At 42.6% G+C, this 12,692-nt stretch overlaps 1 protein-coding gene across 1 annotated transcript in view; it reads right to left on the bottom strand.

Moving 5' to 3' along the window:
- LOC108752573 (histone-lysine N-methyltransferase trithorax) overlaps positions 1 to 9,913 on the bottom strand; it is a 17,554-nt gene extending 7,641 nt beyond the window's left edge. The window contains 7 exon segments of the mRNA XM_018493480.1: positions 77 to 5,168; positions 5,269 to 5,664; positions 5,767 to 5,928; positions 6,192 to 6,616; positions 6,697 to 7,260; positions 7,369 to 8,794; positions 9,653 to 9,913. Coding sequence (XP_018348982.1) covers positions 77 to 5,168; positions 5,269 to 5,664; positions 5,767 to 5,928; positions 6,192 to 6,616; positions 6,697 to 7,260; positions 7,369 to 8,794; positions 9,653 to 9,817 — 8,230 coding nt within the window. The 5' untranslated portion in view covers positions 9,818 to 9,913.
- Positions 9,914 to 12,692: the final 2,779 nt, after the last annotated feature.

Below are 12,692 nucleotides of genomic sequence, written 5' to 3'. Positions count from 1 at the left end.
GGTGGTGGTGATGGTGGTGGTGGCGGCGGCGGTGGCGGCGGCGGTGGTGGAGGTGGCGGTGGTGGTGGTGGCGGCGCCGACGACGATGACAGCTTTGTCGGCGCCATCACGCTTATCGATGTCGCGTTCGATGAGCACACATCTGCCACTTGAATCGATGCCATGGGATGCTCTATGGTCGCATTTTGACACGGCACCGGTGTCACGACGTTACACGCGATACCACCATAAGCTCGTTCCAGAGATGTGGCGGAAATGTTGATTTGTGGTGGCGTTACAATTGGTTCCACTGCTAGCGTTGATGCTGATATTGATATTGGTGCTGGCATTGATACTGGTGTTGGTATTGATACTGGTGTCGGTATTGACACTGGTGTCGGTATTGACATTGGTGTCGGTATTGACACTGGTGTCGGTATTGACACTGATGTCGGTATTGACACTGGTACTGGTATTGATGCTGATGCTGGCATCGGTGCCGACGCCAATGTTGGTGCTGGTGATGGTACCGGAGCTGCTGCTGGTGGTAGCGGCGGCGCCGATTGGTTCACCACTACGTAAGGCACTCCGGACATGTTAGACATGCCACTCACATTCTGCATACTCGCTATGTTAGGTACGCCAGTTATGTTGGGCATACCAGATATGTTCGGCATGCTCGATACATTCTGCATCGTTGTTACAGTAGGTACACCTGGCATAGCTTGTACATCCACGATAGGCTCCATCAGCTTAGACGCTTGAAACACCTGTGTTGTTGTTTGGTAACTACTGGCCAATACTTGTGGCACTGTACCCGCCATGAATTGGCTAGATGACATCACGGTATTGCTAACGATTGTCTCCAGACCATAGTACATCGGTTGATTCGATACGAACATACCGCCGGTTGGATCGGTAAACATTTCCAGAGTAGGCGTAGAGCTTAATAGCAGTTGCTCCGATGATATAACGCCACATTGGATTGCATTGGGTTGTTGCTGTATAATGGTACCTAGTACAGTAGGCTGTGTCTGCGCAATCTGCACGCTCGGTAATATCGATATACCACCGTTTTGTAGCAGCAGATTGTCGGTGGACGGTGCCTGTATATAGGTGCCTGGCACCAAGGAATTTGCGGCGATCAGCTGCGGCTTGAAACCGGTCTCGTGTTGCCCGTCACCAATTGTCGTGATGTATTGTAAATTTTGACCGGATTGCTGCTGCAGTGCTTCCACATAAGCGGACACAATTCCTGGTGACGCCACTTGCTGAAGGATCACTGTGGGCGGTCTCGGGGTGGTCTGATGTAGCTGGATTACCGGTGGACCGTTTGACATCGCTGTCGGTTGAAATTTGACATTGTGCGCAACATTTTGCGGCGACTGCATTACGTTCTTCAAAACATGCTGCTGCGGCTTGATGTTCTTGGTTTTAGGCTTAGCTACCCGTAAATTCTTCTTGGAAGAGGTTCGGGTGATCTGTGCGTTCGTCTGCATAGATTCGTGCGCGGTTTGTACGCCCATGGACGAGAAACTGGGCGACATTTCCGGACTTGGGACGGTCTGCGAGCTCGTGCTGTCCGGCGAACTCATCGGTGTATTCACGATACCATGCGCCGTAACGTTAGAGTCGCTGGAGATGGACGGTGGATCTGTGATCTCCGTTATCTGCACTGTGCTTTCCTGAGGAGGTAATACTGCTGGGTTCGGCAGAGTGGTGGTTCTACGGGTGTATTGAGTCTGTACGATCACGTCATTGGACGTTAATACTGTCTGGTGTACGGTTTCGACGGTGGCGTGTGTCGCATGAATTTGTGGCGTGATGATCGCTTGGGCAATCGGTTCAATCTGGATACTCGAATGAGGCGATGCCACGGATGCCTCGATGGGTGACGTCGCTTGAATATCCGAGTAATCGGTCGTTAGAGTGTGGCCCTCGGACGGTGAAAGCGTGATGAATTGCGATGACACCGGACCCATGTTTGGCGAGAACCCCGACTCTGGCGACGCCAGCTTGTTGTCCATGGTCTCCGAGTCGCTATCACTGGTGATCATAGTATCGCAGTTGTCCAGATGACGATTGTAACTCTCCTCGTTGCGATATGTGAGGCCACATCTCTTGCAAGTGACATCGATATCCTCGAACGGCGACGATTCGTATGAGGTATGAAGTAACCTTTCATGCGTCATCATGTGTTGCGACGAGACGCACTCGTCGTCGCTTGAGATATCGCCTGCACCATCGACCTGTGGGATCTGCACATTTATTTTGAGATTCTTCTCCTTGAACAAGACTTCCGTTTTGTGCGAGATACACCTAACGGTTGGTGCGGTTATGAAGTTGCCCCTCTTCGTTTTTTTATCACAATTACTTGACACATGTGATCTGATGAAACCAAAGATACGCTTTGAATGTAAAAGATTTGAAGGCCGCGCGTATAAGCCAAATTCCATTTCCGAGCTTGACTCGCTCGCGTCAGACGAGTGCTCGTCGTTAATGCCGTCTAATTGCGGGATCGATAATGATTCGGACGTTTGAAGATTCGCATTTTTCTCCTCGGCATTGTATTCTGGTGAACTGCACTCGCTGGCACTATTAGCGTCAACCGACCCATCGACCTGTACTATTCGCGGTTGCTGTTGTCGCGGATGCCAGAGTAGCCTTTTGTGCTCTTTTACGTCGTCCCTGGCTGGCAATACGCGACGATTTAATCCAGCAGAGTCCTCAATACAGTACTTCAACTCGCGCACGGAATCGGATAGTATGTTAGGCGTGTTTCCTCTTCCCACGGTGACCATAATACTCTCCGGGATTCTCAATTCATGAAACATCGACGTACGTTCGTTTTGCGCATCAAGAACAATAAGACCGGTTTCGCTGGACTTGGTACTGGATGGATTACGGGGCAACTTCCGTCTTTTTATGTTAGAACCGTAAGTGTTGTCTAGCTTGCAGCTCCATGTGAGGCTACAGGAACGCTGATGATGCCTCTGACCACCGACGATCAGCGGATTGTTCGACATCACCTCTGATTTGGATCGTTTCAATTCTCTACCGCCGCGTTTCTGGCTTTTTGAGTTAAATAAGTCGTCCATGAGGTCTTGCATCGCAGTCTTTGCTTCCAACCGTACCCAGAGATCATTGTGCGCTCCTAATTCCAACAGAGACGAATCTATTTTGGAGATCTTATTTTCCGACGGTTTTATCGTCTCTTCGACTTCTGATGACAACATATCATCCTTGAATAAATCCGTGCTGAAAGAACCATCATTCTTTAAATCCATGGCTAAAAAATCCTCGTACGACATCTTTGGAAAAATGTCTTGCATGGAAATTCCGTCTAACAGGTCGTGTGGCAAATCCTCAAATATAGCCTCCTTCAATTCCGGCGGTAAAAGATCTGTATTGTTCTGCTCCGCTAAATTCTCATCAACTTCTTTGTTGCACACGAAATCGATGAGCGTATCTAGAGTTTGTTTGACGGCCAAATAGTCTGTCGGTACTTCATCTTTTTCCTGCTCCTTGCTATGATCGATGGTGATGTTATTCTCCATGTCGGACGAGACGTCTGGCATATGTACCTGCACATAAGTTCTAATGTAATATCTCACGATCTTGTAAGGATTCACTGTGGACCAGTAAAGTCTAGAACATTTGTAATCGCATGGTATTATCTTCTCAGCCGTATCAGAGAATTCCGGAATGACAGTGCCCAAACAGTCGACCATCAAAGAGCCTATCATTAACTTAACTTTGTTGGGTTCGGCAAATTTCTTTTTCTTACGATCCAACTCCACATACACCGGTCGTTTCAAACTAAACTCGTTCTCGTTCTGCAAAGACTTATAGACGTGACTCGTATTCGAATGTGAGATGCAAAATACAGTTTTGTCGTCGTTGAAAGCGAGTCCAACATTCCTTGCGCATGGAAAATGAAAAGTATTGCTGCAATTCTTCGCGCAACATCCGATGCTCGCGCCCTTCTTACCGCACTCGGAGCAGCGAATCAAACGACCCCTCGAAATGGCACTATGAACATTCTGCAGTGAGCCATCGATTTCCTCAAACACTTCGTTTGACCATAGCGCGCAATTCGCGTGTACCCATTCATTCTGCCCACAATACAATAATCTTCCCTCTTTTGTCTCGTGCCCATCGCCCAAACCTTTGCATAAACAACACGATCTGCTGTCCTCGACATGAATATTATACAGATTCGCCGTTTTTGCTGCGATTGCTTTCGGTGCTTTCATCACTTCCTCCTTCCACGCCTCCAGAATAGGATCGTCAAACTTTGTTGTCAGAGCAATGTCTTCGCCAACGTCTTTAGTAGGCGTTAACGTATCATCGTTGTTATCGTTGCTCTTAAAATTCTTCGGAGTAAACCATGGGAAAACCTCTTGTAGAATATCGTGATACGTTTCTATCATATCTTTTGAACCGACACGGTTGATTACGTGCATCATATCACAATGAAATTGTAATAACGATTTGTACTCGTTACTGTTTACCTTACGTTTCACAGACATTAAAGTGGGCGAGGGTCTTGCGATGATTTGCTGCTCGGAACAGTGGCATTCCGTGACATCGGTTGAAGAAACTAACGAATCTTGATTTGTCAAGTCTTTTCTCTCGTTATCTTGAGAGTCCTTCGGAACGCAGTTTTTCACCCTAACCGAGCATTCTTTTAGATGGAATTTCTGTCGTAGTCGTCGCAGACCTTTTCTAATGGGACCATCTATTGAATGTTCTTCTAAATCAGGCTTATTCATACCATCCCTGTAATTGGCACCCGAACTCGAGTCGATATCTATGGACTTGTCACCATTACACTCTTCCGATTATTCATTTTCTTTCGTACAGTTCGTTTCATTTTTGTCTTCTTCAGGAAACTCAAGTTTTCTCACACTCAAAACGGGCCTGCAAAGGCACTCCTTTCTGGGACTCCACTTAAGAGCCGTGCAAATCTTGCGGTTTTTACTCAGAGATTTTATCACTCCGATGAAACCCGCCTTCAGTTCCGCTTCTATGGCATTCCTCCAGATAGAGGAAGTCGAATTGGAAGAGCATTGGCTACATGTGAATTCGATCGAATCGGGCAGGTAACTAAGTATCTGGTAACGCTCATCGGAAAGGCCTTCACAACGGGCATGTACCCAGCAGGAACATTCGCTACATTCCATCATCTAAAAGAACGTATGCGATCATAATATGTAAGTTGCAAATATGAAACAAATTTTGCGATTGCGAACTTATTTTATATCAAGATTACATGTACATACTCACCTTTGTGTCAAAATCGTTCTCGTTGTAACATCTCTGACACAAAGGACAATAGTTTCCTTGTTGTCTTAACTTAAAGCACATAGAGCAGAGAGGTAAGTTACCAACGTGAACGTTGACGCCCTCGCTACCACAGCTTTTACATTTAATACAGCTCTGACAAACATAAGGTCGATCGGGACTGTACAATCTGGAGCTAACACCGGACTTTGACAAACATGAGTGGTGAAACGACTGACGACAACGAATGCAGGATAATTTCGGGCCGGATCTGAGATGGCAGGACTGACATATCGTACACCGGGGACAACACCAGTTTGGCTGTGCACAAGCGTTCCATTCACTGGGTTCCAAACAGAAGGCATGGTACGGCTCGCAACAGCATTGACAGTGGATCAGCTGTAAAGAAGGACATGTTGATAGTTCTCGAAAAGAAGGCGTGTTACTATTACATGTCCACTCGCTATCCTTCTATAACCTGATATTTCATACGTTACTTACCGGCTCTTTACCAGCGCTTCCGCACAGATAGCAAATAGCAGGTATATGAAATAGCTCAGAACCGATAAGAGCGAAACCTTTAGTTCCGACCTCAGAAGGATCATATTGCTCCCAGAAATCTATGGAAACTGTATATACAGTATCCATAACTGCTTTAGACACCTACAATAAATATATTATTCACATTACTTTACTTTCTATTTTCACATTAATCTGTGTCACATTAATTTATAAATTAAATTTAAGTTTGTAGCAAGTTTTATATTTAATAAACGGAATACCAACTTACAGGTATACAAAAAAGAAACTTATAGATGTCGTACAAGAAAAACAGAACTTCTCATCCAGTATGTCATTGACAAAGTAAATATTGATATGGCTACACTTAGATCACTTTCTTCGATTATGCTTGAAAGATATCTTACCACTGGAAAATGTAACGTTGACACACTCTGTTGCGGTTTTCCTCTTCTCGAATGTTGTGTCGTGTTAACGTTAAGATTTAAATTATTATCTTCATTATGCTTTTGTATTTCCTTTTCTTTTATATCATCTCTCTTTTCTATTCTCTCATTTTCTTTCACTGTCTTTGGAATGTTTTTACCATGTTCGTTGTCTTCTTTCGCGTCTACAGTAGGAAAAGTTGCAATGGGCTGTCCAAGTGCGACACTGGCGCTTCGACAAACATGCTTAACTCTCGGTCCTTTCAACTCAAGTCTCTGTCTAAGAGGTTGCAACTGTTGGCTGCCAGACGAAGAAGCGACCACTGGATTTTTAATTTTCTTTCTTACTTTAATCCTGTTATTTTTCCTTCGTTTCTTATTAGGCGATATACTCATCGAAGAATCAACTGTAATAAAACACATCGTACGTAAAACACGATTTCAAAAAAAGCATTTATAAAATAACTTGTACAGTAATAACTCTTACATTTATCTATTTTTGTATAGAGAAAACCTCCAGTACCCTGATAACTCGTCTTATGTCCCATTTCAAAATTTCTCCAACTCATAGCAGACTTAAATAAATTTCTTTCCGAGCTATCTTCCGCGGGCCAACTAAGTTTAGACGAGCACAATTTTTGTCCTTGACCATCCTCGTCTTGACCAAGTGGCAGAGAAATACTTAAAGGGTCTCTCATTAATGGTGGTAACAACGCGTTCAAGCCTGTTCTCAAAGGAGGTGGAATGTTATAACATTTCAAACACATTTTCAACCAACACGCCGGGCATCTGGCTTTATAAACGCATCTCATGAGATTCCATTGCTGACTCCTCACAACAGGTGGGACTAAACACAAACCGTCCCCTTTATGACACTGAAGAATGGGAAGAACATTGTTTGAGGATTTAGCACAAGCCTGACGTTTGATCATTTTGCTTATAAACTTTCGGCAAGATTCGCAACTGTGAATACCAAATTTGCGTGCCTGTTTCACGAATCGATAAAATCGTACTGCTCCGCAAACACCACATTTTATAGTACCTGTTAATCCTACAACGAAAAATAATCAATAATATTTAGGAATAGAATAGTTTTACTTGTTGAAAGTATATGTATAACAAATAGATACAAAATCGCCACAAAGTGTAAAATATGTACCTAAATTAGTGCTTCCTCCCATAGTGTTACTGGTACTCGTTGTTGAAAATGGTCCTTCTGTTCCAGCTAGACACTTATTGTCCAACTTTAATCTTGCTTTTCTTAATATAACTTTTCCACCATTGAGTTTCATTCCGCTGAAATCGGATGGCTCGCCTTCCGAGTGATTGCTGTGCTCGCTTTCGCTTTCAGGTAAATTGTTTTCCGTCTCAAAATTGTTCAATGCATTAACCGCAGTCTTATTACCAAGCTGATTCTCAGTTTCTGCACAGCCACCTTCTGTCAATCCTGCACCACTGTTAAAGCTTACCTGATTATTACTTAAATCGCTTGCTATTTCATTTTGAGTTCCTGATCTCGTCTGAACTCTGGAAGACTCGAAGTGTGGAACATTGGAATCGGGAAGAACTTTTGTAGGAATAGAAATCTGTTTCTGATTTCTGGAAATTGTTGATTTCACAGTTTGTGTCGTCCTGTTTGAGTTTTGTGAGCATTCTTGATTACTATTAGAATTGTCAGATGTGCTGTTTGATACTTTATTCTTACACGATATAGTATGAGATTTTTTTACTTCCCTATGAGCTGGTTTTGATATTTGTGCGTTTTGTACAGAATTCGCTGATTTCTCTATATTTTTTACTGATTGAGTTATAATCTCAGCATTGGAGACACTCTGAATCACCCTTTTTGGCTTGCTTCTTGCGTCTTTAAATTTTGTACACAACTTACTAACAGTATCCCCTTTCAATTTTGATTCCAAGTTGCTAAGCTTATCTGGATTTAATTTAGTCTTTTTTACGTGTACACCAATTTCATTCTCACTATACTCCGTAGTAGCAATTTCTTCCAACTCCTCGATAAATCTTTTATTTGGTTTTATAACTCTTGACGAATGCACGCTGCGAACGGGTAAAACAAATTTTCTCACTGTGCTAGGCTTCTCTCCTGATTGCACTACCAAATTACGTGTATTACTTCCAGATTTCGCCCTTTGAAGCAATCTTTTTGCAGTACTGTTACGTAATTGTCTGGTCCTTTGATGCTGATCTAAGATGTTGTTCACTGATTTTAGCACGGGGTTTTTCAAATAATTCGAAAATTTAATGTTCTTGCAATTCTTACGACTTTTTGTTCGGTGAATCTTTGAATGCTTAGTATTTGGATTTGTAACTGGTTGTAACCGGGTGATGTCTTTAACTGGTTTTGGATTTGAATTGGTAAACTTTTCTGTGCTATTTTCGATGTCTGTAGGAGAATTTTTAACATCAATAACATCCTTCTTCGTACTGGACTGTGGTGCAAGATTTTCGACTGTGACAGATGGCAATTTATCGCTTGTCTTCTCTGCATCATGTTGCTGAGTTTTTATATAAGATGCAGAAAGATTAGCCTCTTTAGTGCTAAATCCGTGAAATGGTGGATGTTCCTAAAGAAAAATCAGATAGATCCTAGATGAGTATTAATAGAAATAACAAATTATTCAACAATGATAATCTATTATAGTATAACTATATCTAAGCGTGTATATTTTGTATATGCATGTATGTATGTACGTTGTACAGTGAACAAACATAAATTGTCAAACCATGAAAGTAAACAAATGACTAATAAAGGAGATTTACTTTGTCTACACGACAATCTGCCTTCTGCAAAGTTTTATTCATAATAAAAAAAAAGACTGACAATCCTAACATTCTTCCCAGCTGATAAGAAGTTACGGAGCAAGAATTGCAGAAGGCATATCTCACTGACATACTCCGTACCAAAAGCAGCCGGGATAAAATGTATAGAAATGAGTATAGCTCGATCGACATACGGAAGGGGAGGCAATGGTAAATTGAGAAACGAATCATTGAACGGCAAGTAAAGGCCGCAAAACGAACGCGTCGCGCACCTGCCGTTGGACAATCACTTATCACCGCGGTTGATCACCGCCGATGAGGTTAACCCGCGCGCTACGCCGCGCCAAAGTTCGTCGTCGGCCTGCGTATCGCGGAGTCCACCGAGTGCGTATCCTCATGATCCGCTTGCCGGAGCCGGACAATACGCGCGACTCGCGAGCGGCGAGACGCGGTGCGACGCGCGACGCGACGCTCGTCGATCTCACGCGACCTCGGCCTCGCCGAAGAAACGGCGGCGACATGGTAGCGGCTACGATAACGACGGCAACGGTGGACGATGACGGTACGGTTGACGCCGACGACGAAAACGACAACGACGGCGACGGCGGCAACGGATAGCGACGGCGGACGCCTCACAACGCGACGACCTTTTTCCCCCTCACCTTCTCGTTGTCGCCGAATGTTTCGTTGAACAGGGAAAGTCCGTAGTAGATGTTTTCGGCGACAGTTACCGGATCGTTCTGCGCTGCCTCAGGCTGGCCCAGCACCTTGATCCGTTTCCTGGTGGCCGTCTTCGGCGGCTTCCCGGGAAACTTGGACCTTCCCATGTTCACCTGTTTTCAACGACGGACCTCAACCTCGCAGCGAAATTCCGCTTCCATTTTACTCGCGATTTGTGCCCACGGCCGAGAGGCGCACCGACTCTCTCGCGTACACTACTATACACCAACGTATGCTTACCGATATACCATCGTATACGCGCGCGCGCGCACATATGCGCACATACACGCGCACACAGCGAGTACACACTGCTAGTATCACTAGTGTTCCGCTACACTCTGCTTACGCGCATGAGCACGGCCACCGCAGCCGCCGTGTTGCTCTCTCGCTCGCAATCTCTCGCGGCCCGCTGGCTCTTCGGCCGATATCGGCCCCCGGTCGGACGCGCTCGGACGCGGTCGCAAAATACGCGCGTACTTGTCAAACAGAGAACCTGGGCTACCAAGGCGGAGTACGCCGTGTTGAAATACGGCTGCCAGGCTGCCACCGTGCCGTTCGTCGCTGATCGCTGGTCGCGCCGTCACGCTCTTTCTCTTGTCACTTTATGACAAATCCATCGTCCTTCAGCAGTCGGACCGCGACGTTTCGCTCGTCCGAAATTTACAGAGCTTCCTCATCAACGCTCCAGTTTGCAATTTAATATTCGCCGGACTGCTTATAAATGATCTCTACGTTTGTCCGCGTCAATGGAAACGCGGCAAATGGCGTAAGGTATATTTCTCCTCTGCGACTGCTGACTTTGAAAATTAAATTCATTTGGAGAAATATTCATAAAATTACATATCATATTTTTAAATTGATATCTATCTGTTCGTATATACAGTTAAAATCTTGGCGTGCGATATTATTATTATGCAGTATTATTATTATACAATATTATTGTTAGAACATTCCGATTTTAATACGTATTTATTTTGAATTGCAACTTAACTGTTTCTGTTACGACGAATCGCGACTCGCACGTGAATATTTGACGACAAGAAGAAAAGCAGCAAGGACGATACGCAAGGAACGACGCGACTCGAACGAGGAAGGGTCACGTGACCGCCAGCGAACATCGAGCGTCGAAAAGCGCGACTGGTTTGAACGCGCTCAACGTTCACATTTCGCGGGTTAACGCTTATTTTGAACGAATGTTTTATTCATGAGTTATTGCCTGTCAATAACTTGCCGACTTGAATATCGATTTTATAATCGTTTCCCTTGGATGGATCAAAAAACGCACAGGATGGAGAATAATCATACTCAAGGTATTATTAAATGGAACAATTCGCGCTTGTTGAGCGTGATCTTAAATTTGTTTATTAAGATCGCGAACTTATATCGTAATTATCGTAATAATACATAAAAATATCCGCTTATTTTCACCTTTCGCATATGCAATTACGGAAGTAACTTCTAACACGCACAACCGTACTTCACGCAACGTTCGGAGCACTGAGACCAATTACGCCTTACTTCGTGCATAGTTCATTAAGTTACTTTCGTACGTGCTCTATTAAGAGGTTAACGTACGAAAAGTACTAAAACAATTGCTCAGGAAAAATACACCGCGAGATAACAAAGGAAATATACACACAGAAAAATATACGTACTACGCAAGTATGCAAATAATAATTACTTGTTTCAAATATTTCAAAAGTTCATCCTCGGGTCTACACTGAGAGAAAACGAAATAGTTCTGGCAACTATAAATTTGGCAACTTTTGCAATTGAAGTACCTGTAACTGGTTTTACAAAGTAATAGAAACTGAAGTAGTGCTGAATGTTATAAAAATATAGTCAACAAATTGTATGCACTGTCAATTGGTAGTGACTCAACTACATTGAGTAGTTACTTGGATTTCATGCAGATAGGTATAACAATTACATTTTTTTAGTTTAGACAAGAACTTTTTTTTAATAAAGCACTTCATATCATGTAAATAATTAATCATTGTTGAGGTAACTTTAAGGAATACATTAAAAACCTTTTCTCTAAAATCGCTCAGCCCCAACAGTACGCGACTTTAAGAAAGAAGATTGTCACCAGAAAGACCTAGCGGAGTTCAGTTTCTCCCAAGAAAAAAACCACTCAGCTTACAATAAAAGGCGCCGAGTTGGTTTCGAATTTGAAAGACAAAAATAAATAAAAAAAATGCATACACAAATTTGTAACTATGTATTTATAAAGCTATAATAAGAACAATAAGTAAATTAAGAAAATATAATAATATTAACCATTTGTAATTGATTATATATGGTTAATGTTATTATATTTTCTTGTTCACTTAATCTAGTATTTTTAATATTTTTAATAGAATTTAATAATATGTATAGCACAGTTGAGATGTTATTTCATTACAAATTTATAGTTACTGATACGATTTTTTTCTCTGAGTGCATCATAAGTTCATCACAAGCATCAAATTTATTCAAAATATATTCTGAAAATCCTAATAATAAGCTCAATTAACTTCAATGAAGATTAAATGAAATTAGACAAATTAATTCAATTTACTTACTATATAATGTCTACTAATAACTTCTTCGATCAATTTTATAGTGATCTTTGAAATAAATTTATGTTTTAAATACATAATAATGGGCTCTTATAAAATTTGTAATAACATTTTAAATACGTTTTAAAATTATTATCAAGAAAAGATTCTTTGTTAAAGGTGACCGTTACTTAAAAAGAAGAAAGTAAATTGAGTAATCACTTTTCTGAGCAATGGAATGATATTTTTCTGTACGTGCCGATCGTACCGATGTACATACATACGTACCGATCACTTACACGCGCGCGCAATTATTTGCTTATCTGTTTCATTGTGCCCTTCCACATCTTCATTGGAATTAAGCCAGTAGCCTCGTATTCAGGCTCAGCGGCCGGCCTTTACGGAAGATTTACCGGCGATTCGTTTACTCCTTAGCGCATTC

The sequence above is a fragment of the Trachymyrmex septentrionalis genome, unplaced genomic scaffold, assembly GCF_001594115.1.
Source record: "Trachymyrmex septentrionalis isolate Tsep2-gDNA-1 unplaced genomic scaffold, Tsep1.0 scaffold60, whole genome shotgun sequence".
Lineage (NCBI taxonomy): Eukaryota > Metazoa > Arthropoda > Insecta > Hymenoptera > Formicidae > Trachymyrmex > Trachymyrmex septentrionalis.
The sequence above is the reverse complement of the archived record's forward strand: the minus strand, read 5'-3'. Positions and strand labels throughout refer to the sequence as shown.